Raw genomic sequence first — 22,815 nt, 5'->3', positions numbered from 1 at the left:
AACATGTAGACTCCTGAAAGTTGCAGATGAGTTGGATTTCTGAAAATGAAGTTGTTTTGTCTTTATTGAAATGTCCTAGCTTCATTTGACTGGACTTGGATTACCAATAGGTTTCTTACACTTTGGCTTTGAGTTTCTTTGCCTAGAGGCCTGTAAGTCAAGAAAGTCTAGGAAAAAAGGGGAGAGGGCATGAAATATGAACATGGAATGACTGAAAGGGTCATTTTGCAGATGGGGAAACCAAGGGGCTAAGTGACTGCCTAAGGCTATAGGTTATAGTGCAGACCTGAGCCCAGAACCTAGATCCAGGGCCTGAGGCCACTGGTCTTTCCACTGTGGGGAAATCTTAGTGAGCCAGCGAAGTATAGTATTTACAAGAACCTACCACTGAACTATCTGGGGGTGTGGAAAATGGCTGTTTGGCTCCATTTGAGGCTTTCTCAGCATTCTTGTTTTACAGGGTACACCTCCCCATCTCCCTCCTTGGAGGCGCATATTGTCTACGGCACCCATAACTGCAGGACTGGCAGCCTGGAAGGGCCATGGCGGGGGCTGGCGGAAGCCCACACTCTGGCGCTCCCTTGCACCTCCCACCCACATGATACAGAGGTCTGTTGTACTCTCAATGGACCTCCCTGGCTCAATCCTTCTCTCCCTGCAGCTTCCCGGTGTCCCAGGATTCAAACTGTGCCCTGTGCCCCCGCCAGTCCAAGTACTATCAGATATGTCAGCAGCAGGGAAAGGCCATTTCCAGGTTTCCAGTTGGGCCCGAGGGGCTTTGTGGAGTCAGTAGCAGAGGAGGCAGGGCGAGCAGAGCCGCTGGGCAGGCACAGCTCAGGAGCAGGGCCTGATGTGCAGCTGGAAGAAGAGGGATTGGCCCTGGAGTCTCCACTGGTTAGGCTGGGAATGGTTCTAGACACTGGTCCCAGGCTGGACGATGCGTGTTGGTTCCCCATGCTCCTGTGCAAGGGGCAGAGCTACAGTTGCTACTGATGTACCAAGAGGCTGACTGTCCTCAGTGTGCCCACTCCAGGAGAGAACCATGGCCTTACGTCTTGCAGCCCTGCCCGGCCACTCAGGGTGCTTTACGTTGCAGCAGTATTCTTGGTTTCACGCCACTGCCTTTGGGAGACAGCAGTGTCCGTGGATACCTCTCTGGACCTGGATACCCAGGTCAGTCAGCAGCTCCTGAAAAACCTGCACCTGAAAAAGTCCAAGTCCTGACCTCCAGACTGCTGCCAATGGCTCTAGAATCCTACCTTTCACAGCTAGACACGGAAGCAAGAAGGGTGATGGAACCATATTGGGTAAGTTGGCTTTGGGGAGCTCCAGTCTGGAAGAATCTATAAATGACGAGCTAATTTTGTTAGGTTGGTCGTGATTGCTGTGTAAATCCCAGAAGGGAAGAAGCTCAGAGAAGCAGGGAGAAAGAAACTGAAAACTCAGGTGCTACCAAAGGAGTGTGGCTTTGGTTGTTCAATACTTTGTGCTCCAGATCATGAAGCTGATGAGGAAAGCCCTGGCAGGTCTCCGAGTGCTCTGAGGTACAGCTCCAAGCAGACGCCCCTGCTCCAAGTCCTCAGAATTACCCCATTTGTTGCAAATGATCGGACTGTGGAATCATTATCCCCAGGAGTTCAAACTGCAATCTTACTAAACCTCTACGGTCATCATGTGCTTCGGTGTAAATGAAGCCCCAGTATTTTATCCTCTTAAACCTTGTAACCTAACAGGATGTGGAGGAATTGAACTCTGGGACACTGTTGGTGGGACTGCAAAATGGTGCAGCTGCTGTGGCAAACAGGATGGTGGTGCCTCAAAAAATTGCAAATAGTATTACCACACGATCCAGCAACTCTACTTCCAGGGACAGAAGTAGAATTCCCAAAAGAATGGAAAGCATGGTCTCAACAATGTATTTCTTTTCTTTTTTCTTTTTTTTTTGAGATGGAGTTTCCCTTTTGGAAACTCATTGCTGGAGTGCAATGGTGTGATCTCGGCTCACTGCGACCTCTGCCTCCTGGGTTCAAGTGATTCTCCTGCTTCAGCCTCCTGAGCAGCTGGGATTACAGGTGCCCACCAACACGCCTGGCTAGTTTTTGTATTTTTAGTAGAGATGGGGTTTCACCATGTTGGCCAGACTGGTCTTGAACTCCTGACTTCAGGTGATCTGCCCGCCTCAGCCTCCCAAAGTGCTGAGATTACAGGCATGAGCCCCTGTGCCTGGCTCTCAATGATGTGTTTTTACACCCATGTTCATAGCAGTGCTATTCACAGTAACTAAAACGTGGAAACAACCCATTTATCCATCCACAGATGAATGGATAAGTAAAATATAGCATAATACAGTGGCATATGATTCAGTCTTAAAAGGAAGGACATTCTGACCTGCCACATGAGATGAGGACATTATGCTGAGGGAAACAAGCCATTCACAAAAAGACAAATACTGTATGGTTCCACTTATGTGAGGTACTTAGAGGATGGCAAAATTATAAAGGCAGAAAGTTAGAATGGTGGTTGCCTGGGGCTGGGGGTCGAGGGAATGGGGAGATTTTGTTTTATGGGTACAGAGTTTCAATTTTGCAAGATGAAGAGTCATGGCAGTGGTTGGTGGTGACGGTGGCACATTATGAATGTGCTTGATACCACTGAACTGCTGCCCACTTAATGGTGGAGGTGATAAGCTTTATATGTGTATTTTACCACAATAAAAGACTTTGAAAGAAAAAAAACCCTCCAGCCGATGAAAGACAGGAGTGCATCTGGTTCCTTTAGTTGGCTTTGGCTGGCTGCAAAGCGTGTGCAAGGCCCTGTGCTGGGTGTTGGGGCCAGTGCAGTGGGGAATGCAGCCTGGAAGAACAATCCGTCTGCAAGGGAAAATAAAGGGCGCGCCAGATACCAGCAATCCAGCCACACGCAGGGAGGTGGAGAGAGGATGTTTTGCTTATCCAGAAAAGGGAGTGATGGCTTCCAGGAGCCTCAGGGGAATGAATCATAGAATCCTGGACAAGATTTGAAGGACAGGTAGGATTTGGGTGGGTGGAGAAGGGTGCATGGGGTCAGAATTGTAACTGCAAACTCATTCCAGGTAGATGGAGAAACTTTCTAAAGTTGTTTTTGAACTGTTTGGGGGAGGGGCACAGACCCTTTTTGAATACCTGATATGCTCACATTTCTATTGAATTCCAGCGGGTTCCTAGATCTCAGGATTATTTAAATGGATCCGTTTGGGTGGGGTTCGGAGCGGAGGTCTGGCGATGCCAGGAGTGTGTGCCTGGTTTGTTCCCTCACCCCTACTCCCTGTGGTCGGGGCTCCACTTGCTGGGACATTCTGGGACCATGAGATGGCCCAGTGCAGCAAGGTCTGGAGAGGAGAAGGCTGTGGGGTCTACCCCAGTGGACAGCTTCTGCCCGGGGACCTGTGAGTGGTCTGCCCCGAGGCTTCTGCCATCTGTCTCCTCGGCTGGCACAGCCCAGGACCTCAGTGTGCTCACAGCCTGGGAGGAAGGAGGCCAGGCCGGGCTGCATGAGGCTGAGCCGCCCACCTCACCACTGTCTCCGCCCGAGCCCTGCGCCTTCCCGCCCCAAGGTGTCTCACTGCCTTCTCTCCACTTCAGTCTCCTCTAGCCCTGCTTGGCTCAAGTCTCCACTGTCTAAAATCTACTGCTTACGCAAGCCTCCCCAGCATGTACCCCAGGACAGGCTGTGAAGCTGCATTCCAATCCCTTCAAGGAGTTCCTTGAAGTCAGTGTTTGCTTGGGAGATTTTATCCTGGGGGAACAGGAGGGATGACCCCTCATCATCCTGCCTACCTACAGATTTACTGAGCCCCATCTTTCCAACAGGATGAACCTACCTCCAAGCCTTGCTTACATACAAAAATCGAACATATCTGTTAAAAAATAAATCAAACATGAATGGTTCCAGAGTTTCTGCTAAGAGTGATGAAAAATCTTTGGAGGCCAGTTTCAGTGGCTCATGCTTGTAATCCCAGGACTTTAGGAGGCCAAGGCAGGGAGATTGTTTGAACTCAGAAGTTCGAGACCACCCTGGGCAATATGGTAAAACCCTAACTATACAAAAAAATACAAAAATTAGCCAGGCGTAGTGGTGCATGCCTATAGTCCCAGCTACTTGGGAGGCTGAGGTGGGAGGATCACTTGAGCCTGGGAGGCAGACGTTACAATGATCTGAGATTGCACCACTGCACTCCAGCCTTAGTGACAAAGCCAGACCCTATATGCTGTCTCAAATAAGACAAAGAAGAAAAAGAAAAATCTTTGGAAACATAATGGTTTCCAAACATAATGGTTGCACAATACTGTGAATATTAATTAATTAAATTTATTTATTTTGAGATGGAGTCTCACTCTGTCACCCAGGCTGGAGTACAGTGGTGCAATCTCGGCTCACTGAAACCTCTGCCTCCTGGCTTCAAGTGATTCTTCTGCCTCAGCCTCCCGGGTGGCTGGGATTACAGGCGCACGCCACCACACGCAGCTAATTTTTGTATTTTTAGTAGAGACAGGGTTTCACCATATTGGTTAGGTTGGTCTCTACCTACTGACCTCGTGATCAGCCCACCTCTGCCTCCCAAAGTACTGAGATTACAGGCATGAGCCAACACACCCGGCCTTTTATTTTTATTTTTGAGAGACAGAGTCTCCCTCTGGCACCCAGTCTGGACTGTAGTGGTACAGTCACAGCTCACTGCAGCCTCAAACTCCTGGGCTCGAGTGATCCTCCCACCTCAGCCTTTCAAGGAGCTGGTACCACAGGCATGTGCCACTACACCTGGCTACTTTTTCCTATTTTTCATAGAGACAGGGTCTTGCTATTTTGCCCAGGCTGGTCTAGAGCTCCTGGGCTCAAGTGATCCTCCCATCTTGGCCTCCCAAAGTGCTGGCGTTACAAGCATGAACCACCACAATGGACCAGCACTGTGAATATTTATTAATACCACTGAATTGTATACTGAATTTAAAAAGGTTAAAATCACAAATTTTATATTATATAGTATATATTTGTTTTTACTGCAACGAAAACAGATACATATATTTTTTGATGGAGTTTTTCTCATTGCCCAGACTGGAGTGTAATGACACCATCTCGGCTCACTGTAACCTCCGCCTCCCGGGTTCAAGCAAGTCTCCTGTCTCAGCCTCCCAAGTAGCTGGGATTACAGTCATGCACTATCACACTCAGCTAATTTTTGTATTTTTAGTAGAGACGGGGTTTCACCATGTTGGTCAGGCTGGTCTTGGACTCCTGACTTCAGCTGATCCACCTGCCTTGGCCTCCCAAAGTGCTGGGATTACAGGTGTGAGCCACCGCTTCTGGCCAACAAAAATATTTTTAAAAAATTCATGGGCCAGGCGCAGTGGCTCACGCCTGTAATCCCAGCACTTTGAGAGGCCAAGGAGGGCAGATCATGAAGTCAGGAGTTCTAGACCAGCCTGGCCAACATGGTGAAACTAAAAATACTAAAATACAAAAATTGTCTCTACTAAAAATACAAAAAGAGGCTGGGTGTGGTGGTGCGCACCTGTAATCCCAGCTCCTCAGGAGGCTGAGGCAGGAGAATTGCTTGAACCTGGGAGGCAGAGGTTGCTGTGAGCCGAGATCGTGCTACTGCACTCCAGTCTGGGTGACAGAGTGAGATTCCATCTCAAAAAAATAAACAACAAAAAAATAAAATAAATTCATACAATGTGAATGAACCTGTGCCAGCTGACACTGTTTTTCACTCTAGCCTTCTGCCCTTGACTTTGTGGGGAGAAAATTGTTCAGCAGTTGGAGGATAACAGGCCCTTTGCCTGTTGAAAGCCCCCAGAGAGGCTCAAAGGGAGCCAAGTCTCTGTTCCAGAGCAGGAAGGCATGGTGTGTCCTGTCCTAAGACATGCAGGATGTGCTGGAGGCCGCTCTCCACTAACAAGGCATCCCTCAGGGCTCTTTCGGAGACTGAGGCAGGAGGATCACGAGGTCAGGAGTTCAAGACCCGCCTGGCCAAGAGACCAGCCTGGCCAGTATGGTGAAACCACGTCTCTACTAAAAATACAAAAATTAGCTGGGTGTGGTGGCGGGCACCTATGATCCCAGCTACTTGGGAGGCCTAGGCAGGAGAATTGCTTGAACCCAGGAGGTGGAGGTTGCAGTGAGCTGAAGATTGTGCCACTTCAGCCTGGGCAACAGAACGAGACTCCAACTCAAACAAAAAAAAAAAAAAGAAAAGAAAAAAGAAAAAAAAAGAAAAGGTTCTTTAGGACATTGGTCCTCCATCTTCTCAGTTGGAAGCTTCCAGAAATAAAGTCACCTTCCTTACCCCAACACCTTCTCTCAACTTATTGGCTGTCATGTTGTGAGTGGTAGAGTTTGGACTTAGCTGTACTGCTAATGATAGTGGCTACCACATGTGCCATTATCATTAATGTGAGGAATCACATTGGGACCAGAATGCCCCTGTATCCATTAAAATTAAGTGAGGTGTCAGCTCACCTAATTTTTTTATTTTTTGAAATGGTGTCTCACTATGTAGCCCAAGCTGGAGTGCAGTGGTGCGATCTCGGCTCACTGCAACCTCCGCCTCTGGAACTCAAGTGATTCTCAGTGCCTTAGCTTCCCAAGTAGCAGGGACTACAGGTGCCTCCACTTCGTCTGGCTAATTTTTTGTATTTTAGTAGAGACAGGATTTGACCATGTTGCCCAGGGTGGTCTCAAACTTCTGAGCTCAGGCGATCTGCCCGCCTCTGCCTCCCAAAGTGCTGGGATTACAGAAGTGAGCCACCACACCCAGCCAGCTCACTTAATTTTAATGGAATACAGTGGGCATTATGACCCCAACTTTACAAGTGAGAAAACTGAGACACAAAGAGGTCCCCAAAGTTGCCTAAAGTCACACAGTAAGTGGTAGAGCCAGGATTCCAGCTGAAGTCTGCTTCCGTATCCCACCTTCTAACTGCCGCCACTAGACTGCTGTGTCTGCTGGGCTGTTAGGTCACAGGAGAAAAGAGATAACGGCTTTGTGACCCAGGAGCTCCTCCTTCACCTCCTCCTGCCATCCTCAGCACGAGCCAGCTGCGGTGAGGGGTGCTGTGTGCTGGGCTGGAGGATGGAGCCATGTGCAACTCCTCCTGAGGCACGCTGTGAAGGTGCAAGTGTTGTGTTCTGAGAGGTTGTGCACTACGTGGTTCTCCACCCAGTGAGCTGATGGGCAACGAAGGAAGGATGGCCGTTGGGAGGGGGAGCTGGTGGAGAGAGGGGCCAGCAGGGGAGGAGGGCGGAGGACTAGCTTGAGTCAGACTGAGGAGCACAGGGGAGGTGCTGGCTGTCCTTGTCACTCTTCTTTAGGAAATGCCTCTGTCAGTGCCTGGCGTTCAAGGAGGGTGGGCCGTTTTCTTTCTGAGTTCTGAGCAAATCAAGCTGGGGCATTCTGGGGTATGCTGCCCTATCCCAGGAGTCTCAGCCTTAGGTAGTTTGGCAATCTTCTCCTGTAAATAATCAATAGACCCTGAACAGCACTTGTAAACTTGAGCGTAGAAAACTGGGTGAGATGTTTTTATGGTGAAAGAAGCTTCTCCTTCAAGTCCCCCCAGAAGCCTCAGGGGCAGAGTGCCAGGGACAGGTTTTGGGGATGTGGGCTGGATAATGCCATCATGGGGCTGCTGGAATCTGGGGTGCCAGAGCTGTTGGTTGGAAAGCCCCCGGGTATGAGGGCAATGTGCCACTTCGATGAGGGCCTCTGCCTCGCACTTTTTTGGGCCTGAACAGTGCAGAAGATGAAAACTTCTCACCCAGCTTTCTACGTTCAAGTTTACAAGTGCTGCTCGGGGACCACTGATTTTTTCCAGGGCAAGACCACCAAACCACCCAAGGCCGAGACTCCCGGGATAGCGCAGCATGCCCCTGAGTCCCCCAGCTCGATTTGCTCATAGCTCAGAAAGAAAACAGCCCACACTCCTTGAACTTCAGGCACTGAGGGAGGCATTTTCCAAAGAATAGTGACAAGGACGGCCAGCACCTCCCTTGCATTCCTCAGTCTGACTCCAGCTGCTCCTCCACCCTCCTCCCCAGCTGGAGCTGAGGCTGAGGGCAATTGAGGGCCACCAGGGAGAAGAGCTGGGTCAGGGCTGTGACCCGCCAGCAAGTATGAGGCCAAGCAGATGTGCCGGGTGAGAGGCTGGAGGCCAGGTGGGAGCTGGCTGCCCTGCAGCAGCTAAGTAGATGGCTGGAGGTTGGGATGGGTGCGATGATGAGTGTGCCTCAGGGTCCGATTTCTGTTCCCATAGGACAGCTGTGGTGACAGAGCTGTGGCCAACTGCTCCCTGGGCTGAGGGTGAAGGAAGCTGTGCTCCCACTGGTGCTAGGGAAGGCTGCTGCGGGGCTGGAGGCCTGGGTGCTGGACTGCTGGGGAAGGCTGCCTGCTGCACCCCCAAGCTGCAGTCAGGGCTCGCCCTGAGGCCCTGAGGTGGGGAGAGAGCAGCTCTCTCGCACACAGCCATATGCACATGTGCGCGCGCGCGCGCACACACACACACACACACACACACAAGACACTCTCACTTCATCCCCAAATTCTCCCTTCCACACACAAAGCTAGTTTCCAGTTCTCCAGTCCCCCTCCATCCCTCTCCGCTTTTGTAGTCTCTGCTGGGCTGCACTGGGGATCTGGTCCCAATTCCCCACTTCCCTTGCTGCCCCTGTAACAAAGGGCTGGCCATGTGACATGATCTCCTGAGGCTTCAGAGAAGTGATTTTACCCCGAGCTACACAGGCGGGAAGACCACCAGCCTGGAAGGTGTGTGGTGGGTTGGGAAGAGGGGAAGGGCAGGAGCAGAGGCTGAGGCCTGGGTTGCCCCCAGGGAAACTCACTATCCTCAGCAGGTCCTTTCAGCCACTTTCCCAACAAGCAGCAAATCTCCGCCAATTGAACTCTGACCGAGGCAATAGGGGCATGCCAGGCAACAAGGTGGAGGTTTGCTAGCGTGGGAGCAGGGAGAGCGTTGAACACAGACGCTCTGGGTATTGACGAGGAGGCTTCACCCTTAAATCCACACCAACTGCTCCCTTCACTTCCCCCGGTGAAGAACGAAGGACCCTGTGGGATTTCTACTTCGAATCTCTCATTTATTCCGACATTCACTCGGTTGCGACTCCAAGTTATCAAAGATGCAAGACAAGAAGTCTATAGCAGGAGTGGTGAAGTGGAGGTGGAGAAAGACTGCGGAGAGGGCTATGTTCCTGGCCCCTCCTTCTCTTCCAATTTAGGGCACCGTTTGAAAAGAGTACAAATAGTGTCCCTTAGCACAGACCAGACAGCAGAAAAGGACAGTGCAGTTGAGTGGGGGAGCTCCCTTTTCCACAGGGTGGGGCCCTGCAGCTGCAGCGGGCAGGCAGGCAATCTCCAGCCTGGTTGGAGACCGTGCCCTGAGCAGCGTGGGCTATGTGGGGAAGAGCTGGGGCCCACCGTCTCTCCAATGCCCCAAACCCAGATTGTGATTTGTGGGGCTGGCAGGGCTTAGCTAGGAAAGCGGTAGGAGGGAGGGGATTGCACAGGACGCTTGCACTCAGGGACCCCATTGATCAGGGGCAAGAAGCGGGTGATGGTTAATTGGGTCTTGATTTTTACAAAGGCAGGATGTAGGAATGATGTCATTTCTGGCGAGGAGGACGTGGCTGCTGTGGTTGATTGGCTGTGGAATTCCAGGGGAGCAAGGCACTAGGAAGTGGGGAACGCTGCCAGGCCCAGCAGCTCGTCAGGAGCTGCACTTGGCCCAGTTAGGGCTGGCTGTGGGACGTGCGTGCTGAAACTGCTGCCGAAAGCTGCCCCTCTGCGCCAGGAGACAGATCCCACTACCCCACCTACAGCTGCTTCCTGGTACAAGAGAAGTTACCATTTGAAGTGACTCCATAGGAGAGTCAGACAAACATGTTTGCTTTTCACTGACAATTAAAATTGTTTTGCTGCTAATCTTGTTTTATGGTGGTCTTTCATCCATCAGCAAGCATCCCTGCACACAAGATCAGAGAGTTGGGTAAATACATCCAGGCCCTGCCAGGATTAGGGCAAGAGGGAGTGGTCTGGGCCGGCAGATCTTTTTCGGAAATTCTCACTTTCTGGAGCACTAAAGGGTTCTTAGTCTATCTGGGCAAGCCTCGTTTCCCTGGAATAAATGGAATCTCAGAGATTAGTGACTAGTCCTAGAGCTAATGAGTGACCAAAGTGTGACCAGAGCCCGGGTCTGTTTCTCAACCCAGGGCACTTTGATTCTAGATTGAGATGTGAGGTGACAGGTGCCTTAATAGTGGCGCAAAAGATGTGCATTCCCCTCCTCTTCCCTGCCCGCTCCCTGCTCCCTCAGCGGCACCCTGACCTTTGTCAAATGCAGAATCAAGATTTCAGCAGGGGGGCTAGCCCTTTCCCTGCCCCATCCTCCTTGAATTCAGTGACTCAGGAGTGGGAGGGGGGTTAGCTATGCCCTTAGAAGGGGGCCAGCTTCCGCAGAGGCCACTGAAAAACTCATCAAGATACTCACAAAGCATAAAGCCACTGCCACATTCTAAGTGGGAAGTCGGAGTTGGAAATGAGGCTGGTGTGAGACACAATAAAAGGCTCATTGCCAGGAGACTGGGCAGTAGGGCGGCCAAGGGAGGGCGGCGAGCGTGGAATCCCTAAGTCACGTCCCTCCCATCCTCAGGACTGGGCTGTCGCTCTGGTGGGTTGAAGATCCTGCTCAGCGGCGTCACGGGTGGACGCTCACGTAGACTGCCGGGCTCTGGCGGAGTCCACGTGGTTTCAGCCGCTACAGCATCGCCCCACGGAGACTCCGTGCTCTTCCTGTTCACTAGCCCGCTGGCTGCCATGGGGATTGGCCACGTTAACCAGCTTTCGTTCAAGCTGTTTGGGTATCAGACTTTTCCTTCTCGATGGTACATGGGAGACCTTTCCTTCCTGCAGCTCCTGAAGGTACAATGCCCCTGGTGCCTACCCGTGGTGACTAGTGTGTGTGTGTACACCTGGGAACGGGCATGCACACACCCTCACAGGACTGCATCCACGCAAGCTGCTCGGCGTGGTGGGCTGGGCCGAGAGACAGTCAGCTGGTCTCTTTGCTAAGCTACCAGAAGTCGGCTAACAAAAGTGAAAAAGCTTCTCCAGCAGGGGGCGCTGGTTCCTAAGGCAGAGAAAGGATTTCGGGGAACACAAGGTTAGACAGTCACTTTCTGGTGCAGTCCCCACAGGCAACCTTAGGCTTTAAAGTCAACTTGACGTGTTCCACGAGGAAGGGGGCAGGTGAGATGTGATACGTTCAGGAATCAACGTCCCTACGGGAGCAGCTACAGTGACAGCAGTAGCTATGGTAACCAACGTACAAAACTTGGTTGTGAACTAGCTGTTGAATTCATCTCAGCAAGCTCCTCCTGAAGCAGTGCCGTTGACCCCCCGCCCCTCGCTTCTCCAATGCTGGAATTGCAGCTCTCACTTCTCCCCTTGCCCTCTGTCCGCTTCTCCTAGGCAGGGATGCTTCATCTCCCGTGGACCCTGGAGGGCTCCAGAGCCTTTGCTGAACTTTCCCCGGTGCTCCTTTTTGCAGTGCAGCAAATTCAGGGGACTGGGGCACACTGCGAGGGGTTGTCGTGGTGCTAGGGCTGCCAGAGGAGTGTCCCAACCAAGAAACTGGCGAAGCTGCAGACTTGACCTAGCAGTCCCCCACCTCTGGGCCGCAGAGTTGGAGCCAGGCCCTGTTCTGGTTCTCAACGCACTCAAAAGCTTAAATCCTAGTAAACCCTCCACTGTGGAGCGAGAAAAGCCAAAGAAACAGAGACAGCCCCTGTGGGGCTGCTGGAGGGTCATCCATCGCCCCCATGGCCCCTGCCAGGGCAGCAGTGTGGGTGTGTGTGGGGGTCAGGGGTGGAAGGGTTTACACGTCTGTACTAATAGCCCTTGGATTGATGAAGGCCTCACGCCCAGAGCCTGGCCAGGTCACCGGATAACTCTGGGGTGCTGCCAATTTGAGGGATGAGGGTCCCCCCTCTTTGTAGTATGTGGGAGCAAAGGAGAGCCTCTCGCCTCCACCCCCATTGGGCACCATGTCAGCCGTCCGTATGTAAAAGGGGGAGCTGTATGGGGAGCAGGTAGTGCAGTGGCTCCCGGCCACCCCGCAGGGCTGGCTGCAGGGCTCGCTGGTGAGAGGTGCCAGGCTGCCTCTGCCGTCCAGGGCTTGGGAGCTGCAGGCATTGCAGCTGGGGCCTCTGGGATGTGTGGGAAGGTCGTGCTCCCGCTCCTCCTCCTCGTCTGCATCCTCGGTTCCGCTCTTCTTGCAGCAGTAATACTGTGCGGAAGGGGAGAGGGATGCCTGAGAGGATGAATGCTTCCCCGACCCCACGCATTTTTGAGTGTGCACAGGTGCCCCTGCCCCTGCTCCTTGGAGAACCTAGTGCCAGGCACTGAACCCCAGGGGCCTGCTCCACAAGTTTCTATTCCCAGCTTTGCAAGGCCAGTGCTGCTTTCCCTTTCCCCTCCCACCGCTCCTCGCAGTAACTCCGGGCTGTGCTTGAGTTGGGCAGGGACACACACGTATTGAGGACACGGCTGGGGCTGCTAGCGGCAGCTTTCAGAGCCTCCCCAGAATGGTACTCTTCCCACACCCCTGAAATCTCAGAGGTGCAGGACACACAACCCAATGACCCCGTATATCCTCAGCACACTTTCTGTGTGCTCTGAGCGGGCAGGCTGGGGGGTGCTTAGCTTCCTTTTGACCAGCCCCAACTCCCAGCCTCCTTGACTTACGCCTGCCACAGCCCATGGCTTTGGGCTCTGTGGGCCCTGAAGTCAGCCTCCAGTTTCTGCCCCCATAATGAAAAAGGTTTGCTGGTGGCCTGGCAGCCTCTAGCTACGGGTCCCGGGGACTGACCTGGAGCCTGCAGTAGCACAGGACGGCAATGATGCAGAGGAGGATCACCGTAGCTAGGATTCCGCCAGTGATCACAACCGTTCCCGCTGTCATCCGCCCGGCGCCCCATCAAACTCTGCAAAGATGTGCGGAGGGCTGAGGACCAGCTGTGGCTGCAGCCCTGGGCTGGGCCGGGGGGAGTCTTTCTGGAACTGCCCCGAGGCTGGGGCAGCGGGCCTGAGAGCAGCAGGTGCAGGGAGGGCCAGGCCCCAGGGGCTTCCTGAAGGCTGAGGACTGGCTCTGGCTCCAGACCGGGCCAGCCTAAGTGGGGGAAGTTGGAGGTGTTTGGCACAGGGCAGATAACAGCTGCGGGAGGGAAGAGAGAAAGCTGAGTGCTAATTCTGCCCCTTGCTTCTATCCAGTTTCAAAAGGTTCTCACGATCTTTCCCCTTTGGTGCTCTTCTCGCCTTTCCTCTCCCCTCATACCCTTCTTAGCCCCGGCTTCTGCGTGGCTCCAGACACAGAGGAACAGCTGCTGCTGATTGCGGGGCTCCTCCCTGTGTGGCATCACGCTAAGCACCCCCACGCATCTTACCACATCCTCGCGATAACCCTTCGGGGCAGTTATTAGCTATCCCTACTGCACGCATGCTAAACGGGGCTGAGAATAATCTGGCTGCGATTCCACCCAGCCCGTTCATCCCCAAGGCTGTGCTCTTGATCCCCGCCATCCTGGCACACACCCCAGTGGTCCCTGAGCCTTTGTCCTGGGCTGGCGGGGAAAAGGCCAGCTCTCAAAAACATCAGGTGGCTTTTCTCTGGCTCAAACCCGCACTTCTTTTAGGGGTATCTCTGTTCTTCAAACCCTCCTGAAAAGCAAGGGCAAGGCAAGCCCAGAGGGAGTGGTGTGTGGCATCCTGGGCCCTGGAAGGCTGTGGCCAGACTGGGGAGACTGGTCCTGGCTTCTGAGGCTGAATGAACAGGACAGAGGCAAGCTCTGGGCATGAGGCTGTCCTGGCTTCAGGCAGATTATCCTTTTAGGTCAGTAAATGGGGATTTCTGAGCCTCCCAGGTGCACTGGGACCAAGGGGGCAGGAGGGTGGGGACTAGGGACTTGGCATCTTGGAGAGGAAAAATGGCTAGATCACTTACGTTCAGTAAAGGGAACGGTGACCTGCAAGACAACAGAAAGGACAGAGATGTTGGAATAAGAGAGTTACCTGCTGAAAAAGGCCAGAAGGGTTAGATGATTCCCAGCCAACCCTCATTTTGCTTTCTTCACTGTGTGGCATATCATCAGTGAGCCCACAGACCCCAAGTCTGGGTCTCCAACTGCTAGCAGATGGACATTTCAGTGGATGTCCCAGTGGTCATCTCAAACTCAATTATGACAGGTTAAAGTCATCACCCTGCTCTCCAAATGGACTACCCGCTTCTGACCTGTCTGTCTCTGTTGGTGACTCCACCATAGCTGCCCCAAAGGGCTTTGCAAGTTGTTTATTACTCAAAGGGTAAGTGGGGCTAGAACCCAACCGCACTCTGCTCACAAAGCTGTGCACCCTGGCGTGTTCACCGGGTAAAAGGGGTACCTTTATCTCTTCACCCAAATATACCACCTGCCCACCACTGTCATCCTAGAGAGCTGCACCTGCCCAGCAGCACGGCTCCAAATCCACTCCTGCTCTGTGGACTAGCAGCGTGGGCATAACCTGGGAGCGCCACTAGAAAGATGGCATCTCAGGCCCTCCACGGGACTAATGAGTCAGAATTTGCATTTTCACAAGGTCTCAACTGAATAAGTTGCACATTAGAGTTTGACAAGGCCATGGGATGTTCCCCCAGCTGCCCAGAATTGAAACTCCTCACATTCTTCTCTGGCTTCCCCAGTCTTCTGTCGCCCGCTCCAGTGAAGACTCGTCACCTCTCAAGCTGCAGTGGCACAATGGTTTCCTAACGAACCTTCCCAGTTTTGTCTCTGAGTACCCTTCCTGCCACCAGCTGTTAAGCCTTTCTTCATACCCCTGGGCGTTCTGTGACTCTCATGCACCACCTTGCCTGCAGGATACATTTATCTGCCCATAAACTTTTAGAGACAGCTTCAAAGGCATAGCCATCCCCCAAGTTCCTGCACGCTCACCCTATTTATCTTTCCCTCCTCACCTCCCTTTCTTCCGCCTACGTGATCTGCTGCCCCATCATGCAGTCCCTCTGTTCCTTTTTTTGGAGATGGAGTCTCACTCTGTCCCCCAGTGTGAAGTGCAATGGCACAGTCTCGGCTCACTGCAACCTCTACCTACCGGGTTCAAGTGATTCTCGTGCCTCAGCCTCCCGAGTAGCTGGGATTACAGATGTGCAACCCCACACTGGGCTAATTTTTCTATTTTCAGTAGAAACAGCATTTCACCATGTTGGCCAGGCTGGTCTCGAATTCCTGGCCATCCACCAAGTTGGGTGATCCACCCGCCTTGGCCTCCCAAAATGCTGGGATTACAAGTGTGAGCCACAGTTCTACAGTTCTTAAGCAGCTTATTGCCTAGTGATGAAAATACACGGGGCAACCCTTACGACACAGTGTGAGACTCGTAGCCACAGAATCGCAGACCAGAACTGTGGAACACAGAGTGGGGCAGCTAATGACTCGGGGGGAGATGCTCCACTGCAGGTGTTGTATTGAGCTGAATCCTAAAAGGTGAGTGACAGCCTTTTAGGTAGACAAGGTGGGGAGGGAAATGAACAGTCCAGGGGTGTGACGAGAACAGTTCCAGGAACTGCGAGGGATCTGGCGAGGCTGGGACAGGCCAGGGCAGGCATGTACCTGGAGAGGCAGCAACCTGGGTAAGGAATCTGGATGAATTCTCCTGGAGGCCTGAGGGGGCTTTCGACAGGGGAGTGTGTGGTCTTTCTTTTTCTGTCTGTTTAAATCCTGCCCTTCCTTCAAGGTTCTGAGAAGCCTCCCCTGAGTGCCCCAGCCCTGATACTCTCTCACTTCTGGGCTCCTACTGCAATGCCCTTCATGGTTCGCTCTTCAAATCCCACTTGGTGGGATAAGAGTCAACTTTTCATGTGGGAACATGTTGACTCCTCCACTATATTATAAGTCCTCTGGGATCAGGGGTTGTGTCTTACATGGTCTCCTATCCCCTGAAGCCTTATGCACCATGTCTGACACATGGTGTCAGACTTAATAAAAGCTCACTGTTTAGCTTGTCACAGCCCTGGCAGTTATGACTCTGACAGACCACCAGGGGGCAGCAAGCTGTATCTCTCAGCTCAATCCCATCAGCAGACTTGAGCGTCCCTGTTTGAGACCACTTTGATTTTGCCCAGGTGCAGGGTAGGCCATGCTTCAGAGGTTTCTTGGGGCATCTGGAGGTGGGGCCAGATGAATCGCAGCTTGGGGAAGGCGTAGGCACTTTCACTACAGCACCACTTCATCCCCCCAACACTTCCCTGCATATTCATCGCTGAGGGCTGCTTATGGACAGAGGTCTAGGAGTGACCTGAAGCTGGGGAAGCAGCAGTGATCCACTCCACAGACAGGCTTGGACTAGTGTTCCAGGATGTGCCCAGCCTGTTTTAGGAGACAGGGAATTATGGAGAAGCCGTATAAGAACAGTGCCCTCCCTCCTCCCTGCCCCTGTCCTGGGACACCCCTCTTTCAGGACCACACAGGTTGCACACAGCAATGGACTGGACATTGAGGGCATGGCAGTGTGGGCAGAGCTGGGGTTCTCAAGGCCCAGGTTCGAGGATCACCTGTGCCACTGAGCAGCTACCCCATATTGGAAAATGACCTTCTTTCTCACTTCTGAAGCAAAGATGAACAAAACACTCAGTTTTCACATTCCTCTGTCTCCCTCACCAGTAGGACTGTAAGGAATTGTAATCAAGGATCGCCTCTCCTCCTCTGAGTTCTCAAGTGTGACTGTGAGGAACGAGGGGGGTGGGCGTGAGAGCTCTTTGTAAACTAGAAAAGACCCCACAAACAACCATGTTTGTGGGGAGAAGGAAGGCCTAGACCTGTTGTGGCTGTTTAGGTCTGGCCTTAAAATCATCAGCCAGGAAGGGACATGTAAAGGGTGTGAGATGAACTAATCAGCTCTCAACAGTTTCCCTGAAAGCTCAGTACTAATGGAAAAAAAAATTTTTTTTTTTGAGACAGGTTCTTGCTCTGTCGCCCAGGATGGAATGTAATGCTGTGATCTCGGCTCACTGCTGCTTCAACCTCCAGGGCCCAAGCGATCTTCCCACCTCAGCCTCCCAAGTAGCTGGGACCAAAGGCGCGTGCTACCACACCCGGCTAACTTCTGTACTAATGGTACAGTTTAGCATTTAAATTCCCACATTCAGTGTCTCTCTATGATTTCAGGAGGGCTCATTGTCTCTTTGCAATTAGATGCCAATGCTGGCAGTAACTTCTTACACCCAAACAGCAGCCTACAGTTTACAAAGTGCTCCATTTATGCTCTCTTACGGCGGGCGGGCTCTGAGATGGCCCAAGTGGTCGCTGCCTCCTGGCAGTTATGCCCTTGTGTACTCCCCCCACCCCAAGTATGGGTGTGGACTGTGACTTGCTTCTAACTAACAGAATGGGTAATGGGATGTCACCTCTGTGAATAGATTATATAAGATTCATACTATTCTCTTGCTAGCCATTGTCTCTGATGGTTTTGATACTGAAAGTTGCCATGTTGGGGAAGCCCATGTGTGAAGAAACCTAGGGTGGCCTCTGGCCAATTCCTGGCTGGGGACTGAGGCCCTCAATCCAGCCCCCCAAAAGGAACTGAACAGCCACATACATGAGAGTGGAAGTGGATCCTTCTCCAGTTGACGTTGGGGACGAACTGACAACCCCAGCTGAGACCTTGAGGCAGAGGGTCAACCAGCCACGTCTGGACCTCTGACCCACAGAAACAGAATCACTGCGTATTGTTTTAAGCTGTTGAGTTTGTGGTCGTTTGTGATGCAGCAAAAGATAGCGAATACACATTCTTGAATCTTACAAAAGCCCCAGCAATGCTGGAGAAGAAGCAAGACCATTAAGTCATTTGTCTAAAGTCATAGGATAACAACTGTCTGCGTCAGGGCCCACGGGCCAGTGCTGTGGAGTTTCTAACACACCAGCTGCCTCCTGAGGTGTCCTGAGGACAGGAGAAAGAGGTCCGTATGTTCCCACCCAGGTCTCAGCAGGTCTGGGGCAGAATGACTCAGTGGTGGCCAAGTCAGGGAATGGGGGTAGCCAGAGGACAAACCTGCTGCCCACTAAAGAATCCTACGGGCCTTCCCTCTGTGACCAGGACTTTCTCAAGCCCCTTCCCCACTGGTGGCCCAGACACCCTCTCCCAGGGGAAAAGGAGTGGCCCATGCCTTACACTTACGTGAAACAGCTGGAGCAGTGGTGGCTCAGTCACGCAGGCTACGCCTGAGCAGACAGCAGGTGGGGGTGCGTCATGGCCAAGGGCATCAGTCCCTGCCAGAGAAGAGAGAGGAAGACCCATGAAAGCCAGACAGGAAGGCTGAGGACAGACAGGCTCCTGCTGGCCCCCAGGTGTGATCCCATGGCTCTAGAGTGGAAATCTCTCCAGGGGTTTGCTTCTTGAGGGTAAAGCTCCGCAGCTGCCTTGGTTTCCGAGGCCCCAGCCTGAGAACCTGAGGACAGACCTGTAAGGTTACGTCTACCCCAGCTGTGTCTCCTTCCCTCTGTGGTGCTTCTGGAACCCTGTGCCCAGGGCAGCAGCAGAATGCTGGGCACGTGTCTGGGAGGTGATGCTGAGCGGGGCAGGGCGCTCGGCTGGTTTTCTCCTGCTCCACCGGAGGATTTGGATCTGTGCCCAGTGGATGCATCCTTGTTGCCTGCATGACTGACCCTGCTCTTAACATACATCTTTCCCAGCCCCTTCCCCACCGTTTCCTGGTCCTATTTTTTCCCAGTGCCTGGGCTGCACACTTCCTTCCCCTACTCCAATATCCTGACTTCTATCAGGCCAAAGATGGCGACTGGACAGCCAGAGGACCAAGTTCAGGCTGCTGTGCTGTTGGGGGAGGGGGAGGCAGGGTCCTCTCGAGACATCCAGGAATCCAGGGTAGGCTAATTTTTGGGGGTCTCTTTACATTCTTTTATTTGTTTATTCATTTAACCAATCAATCGAACCCAGGACAGTGCTGATTTTTTTTTTTTTTTTTGTGAGACGCAGTCTCACTCTGTCACCCAGGGTGGAGTGCCACTGCAGCCTCGGCCTCCCGGGTTCAAGTGGTTCTCCTGCCTCAGCCTCCCAAGTAGTGGGACTACAGGCACACACCACTGTGCCCGGCTATTTTGTGTTTTTTTTTTTGAGACGGAGTCTCGCTCTGTCGCCCTGGCTGGAGTGCAGTGGCCGGATCTCAGCTCACTACAAGCTCCGCCTCCCGGGTTCACGCCATTCTCCTGCCTCAGCCTCCCGAGTAGCTGGGACTACAGGCGCCCGCCACCTCACCCGGCTAGTTTTTTGTATTTTTTAGTAGAGACGGGGTTTCACCATGTTAGCCAGGATGGTCTCGATCTCCTAACCTTGTGATCCGCCCGTCTCGGCCTCCCAAAGTGCTGGGATTACAGGCTTGAGCCACCGCGCCCAGCCTATTTTGTGTTTTTAGTAGAGATGGGGTTTCACCACGTTGGCCAGGCTGGTCTCAAACTCTTGACCTTAAGTGATCCTCCCGCTTTGGCCTCCCCAAGTGCTGGGATTACAGGCTTGAGCCACCGTGCCCGGCCAGGACGGTGTTGATCTTTAAATAATCACTCAACATTATTCAGAAGAGTCTGAATCCTACACTGAGAGAAGGAGGGAGAGGAGGGATGCCCTGTGGGGGTGATGCTCAGCCCTGGCTCAGAGGTCCCCAGGAGGAGAGGCCTCCCTGGGTGAGGGATGTTTGTATTGGGGAGGAAACCCAGCCATTAACCATATCCACAGATCCACCTTCCAAGGGGACAGGGCTAACCACCTCCAGGTTCTCACCCTTGGCCAGAACTGGAGCTCAAAGGACAGACATTAGCATGATGCCTCAGGGACTAGGCCTATCTGAGCCCAGCAGCTCTCAGGGGAAGAGCCCTGGGGAAAGCTGAGAAGGAGGCAGAGTGACTGTATGACAGAGCAGCCCTGTCCTCATTATCACCTCCCTCCTAGATCTAGACCTTCCTACACTCTCCCAGCTCCTGCCTTGGACATTCTGGGCACTTAGGCTTTCTTTTCTCCAACATTTTCTCACTCAGATTAACCTGTGACGTAGAGTTTAACGTCACTGGGTATCACAGAGGGGCTCTTCCTGCACGAGTTCTGACACGGCAAAGCATAGAAATCAGAAGGCGAAAGTGAGTCTAGGGCAGGGCCCTCTTCCCCTGGCTGTGCACAGACTATACAATGGGAATGTAAGAACATCTGTCTCAGGATCCATGGATGCTTTCACCCACTTTATAAAACATGGATAGGACTGTAACTTGGTGAAGGTTTGGTGAGGGGATTTCCATGGTGAGAGGCGTTGCTGAGCTATGTGTCCCAAGGGAGGAGAGCTCTGGGGCTGGCTGTCTTGAGTCAATATTGTGTAAGTGTCAACAGGGAGAAGACCTCCACTGAAGAGGCTGCAGGCGGCCTCCAGATGCCCAGAGGCTGAGCAAGGGGTTGCAAGAGACTCCTGGGATAGAGATGCAGTGCTTGAATGGGTGAAGGGAACTTCAGGAGAGAGGGGTCCAGTCCAGCAGGGAACCCCAGGAGAGCCCACAAAAACATTTTCAAAAGCAAGAACCAGTTTTAAGTTTCTCCAAGCTCTCTAACCAGTAAGAACCCCGAATTTCAATCCTGGCAAGTGGTAAAACAGCAGCTCCTGGGTGGTGGTAGGGAAGAGAGAACAGGGCGATGTAGACAGCAGAGGGACGTGTGGGGCCCACCTCAGGTGCTTCCAGCTTGAGCAGAGCGAAACTGGAAGAAAGGAGAAAAACAATGCAGTCAGAATAAGAGTGTTTCATTACTCATGATTATTATGCATTTTTTTTTTTTTTTTTTTGAGATGGAGTTTCGCTCTGTCACCCAGGCTGGAGTGAAGTGGTGCAATCTCAGCTCACTGCAACCTCCGCCCCGGGTTAAAGCGATTCTCCTGCCTCAGCCTCTCAAGTAGCTGGGATGACAGGTGCCTGCCTCCACCCCCGGCTAATTTTTGTATTTGTAGTAGAAAGGGGGTTTCACCATGTTGTCCAGGCTGGTCTCAAACTCCTGACCTCAGGTGATCCACCTGCCTCGGCCTCCCAAAGTGCTGGGATTACAGGCGTGAGCCACCACGCCCGGCCTCTGATGCATTCTAATGTCTGAGTGAACTATCTATAACTTACAGTAACTACAAGGCTATCACCGAAGACTGGATGAAAAAGCAATGGGATTGGACCAAGTTTTTTTTCTAGGGGCAGGGGAAGATTTCTCCCACTGAATACATTTTACAGGGACATTTGAAGAAAAAAATTAAAGTTGCTTTTTGAGCATAAATCATGCAACGTGCTTGTTACTTATAGAAAAATGATCCATGGAAATGTAAGGACTCCAGTGTCTTTTAAAAACACTTTTATTTTAGGTTTGGGGGCACAAGTGCAGGTTTGTCACACAGGTAAACTCATGTCATGGGGGTTTGTTGTACAGATTATTTCATCACCCAGGTATTAAGTCTAGTGCTCAATAGTTATTTTTTCTGCTCCCTCCCTCATCTTACGCTTCACCCTTAAGTAGGCCCCAGTATGTATTGTTCCCTCTTTGTGTTCTGGGTTCTCATCATTTAGCTCCCACTTATACGTGAGGACATGTGGTCTTTGGCTTTCTGTTCCTGTGTTAGTTTGCTAAGAATAATGGCCTCCAGCTTCATCCATGTTCCCGCAAAAGACATGATCTTGTTCTTCTTTATGGCTGCATAGTATTCCATGGTGTATATGTACCACATTTTCTTTAGTCTGTCACTGATGAGCATTTAGGTTGATTCCATGGCTTTGCTATTGTGAACAGTGCTGCAATGAACATTTGTGTGCATGTGTCTTTACCATAGAATGATTTACAATATCTTTATTTTCTAGATGATGAAACCAAGTTCAGACAGGACAACTGACTTGTTTAACACACACAGCAAGGCAGAGATGGCACTGTAGAGGTCCCAGGCCAGGGCTCTTCCATTTGATGTTACGTCTCCTTCCAGAAGATCTGCACTTATTTCATCAGGAGCTAGGGTATCCCCTGAAGTGGAGTTGATGGTAACTCTGGCTTGACAGTAACAATTACCTGAGCCACGTACTAAAAAATGGAGACTCCAGAGTTACTGAAGCAGCATCTACAGGGTGGGGCCCGGGAATCTATATTCTTAGCAGGTTTGAGCCTTACCATCTGGCCTTTTGGAAAATGATGCAAGAAGAAAGTTCTCTGGGAGGATTTCAGTCTGGAGGCAGTAGGGGAGGGGAGTGATCTTGCAGAGCCTGTGGCATCATCTGGTGCCCATGACAAGAGTGGCTCTGGGTTCTGTGCCCTGAAGGCAAGCAGGACAGGGGGCAGGAGGAGGGGGAAGCCTAAGAAGAACCAAAGGCATGTGGCATTAGCCTGGGTGGGGATGGAGCCAATAAAGTGGTCAGATGGGGGGCCTGGCCGGGCGCGGTGGCTCACGCCTGTAATCCTAGCACTTTGGGAGGCTGAGGCAGGTGGATCACGAGGTCAGGAGTTCGAGACCAATCTGGACAACATGGTGAAACCCTGTCTCTATTAAAAATACAAAAATTAGCTGGGTGTGGTGACACGTGCCTGTAATCCCAGCTACTTGGGAGGTTGAGGCAGGAGAATTGCTTGAACCCGGGAGGTGGAGGTTGCAGTCAGCTGAGATTGCACTATGCACTCCAGCCTGGGCAACAAGAGCAAAACTCTGTCTTAAG

At 52.1% G+C, this 22,815-nt stretch overlaps 1 protein-coding gene and 1 long non-coding RNA gene across 3 annotated transcripts; one reads left to right on the top strand and one right to left on the bottom strand.

Moving 5' to 3' along the window:
• Nucleotides 1–6,924: 6,924 nt before the first annotated feature.
• On the top strand, nt 6,925–10,514 carry LOC117075451. 2 transcript variants are annotated; one of them, XR_004434009.1, is made up of 4 exons: nt 6,925–7,201; nt 7,771–8,171; nt 8,289–8,467; nt 9,637–10,514. It is a non-coding gene; the product is annotated as an uncharacterized LOC117075451 (long non-coding RNA). The 2 variants fall into 2 exon arrangements; XR_004434008.1 differs by lacking the exon at nt 9,637–10,514 and having other exon boundaries at nt 8,289–8,791.
• On the bottom strand, nt 9,956–18,366 carry FAM163A (family with sequence similarity 163 member A). Its single transcript, XM_033197831.1, has 4 exons — nt 18,272–18,366; nt 14,046–14,067; nt 12,915–13,259; nt 9,956–12,332 (listed from the first exon to the last, which is right to left on the bottom strand). The coding sequence occupies exons 3-4, from the start codon at nt 13,005–13,007 to the stop codon at nt 11,922–11,924; spliced, it is 504 nt and encodes a 167-aa protein (XP_033053722.1). The 5' UTR covers nt 13,008–13,259; nt 14,046–14,067; nt 18,272–18,366; the 3' UTR covers nt 9,956–11,921.
• Nucleotides 18,367–22,815: the final 4,449 nt, after the last annotated feature.

This window comes from Trachypithecus francoisi, unplaced genomic scaffold (genome assembly GCF_009764315.1).
Source record: "Trachypithecus francoisi isolate TF-2019V2 unplaced genomic scaffold, Tfra_2.0 Lachesis_group5, whole genome shotgun sequence".
Lineage (NCBI taxonomy): Eukaryota > Metazoa > Chordata > Mammalia > Primates > Cercopithecidae > Trachypithecus > Trachypithecus francoisi.
The sequence above is the reverse complement of the archived record's forward strand: the minus strand, read 5'-3'. Positions and strand labels throughout refer to the sequence as shown.

Bases quoted from the DNA above. Each gene is read 5' to 3' on its own strand.
- FAM163A (XM_033197831.1), bottom strand. From the start codon at position 13,007: ATGACAGCGGGAACGGTTGTGATCACTGGCGGAATCCTAGCTACGGTG. The intron at 12,333-12,914 runs GTCAGTCCCCGG...CCTTCCGCACAG, and splicing joins TGTGCTACTGCAGGCTCCAG to TATTACTGCTGCAAGAAGAG.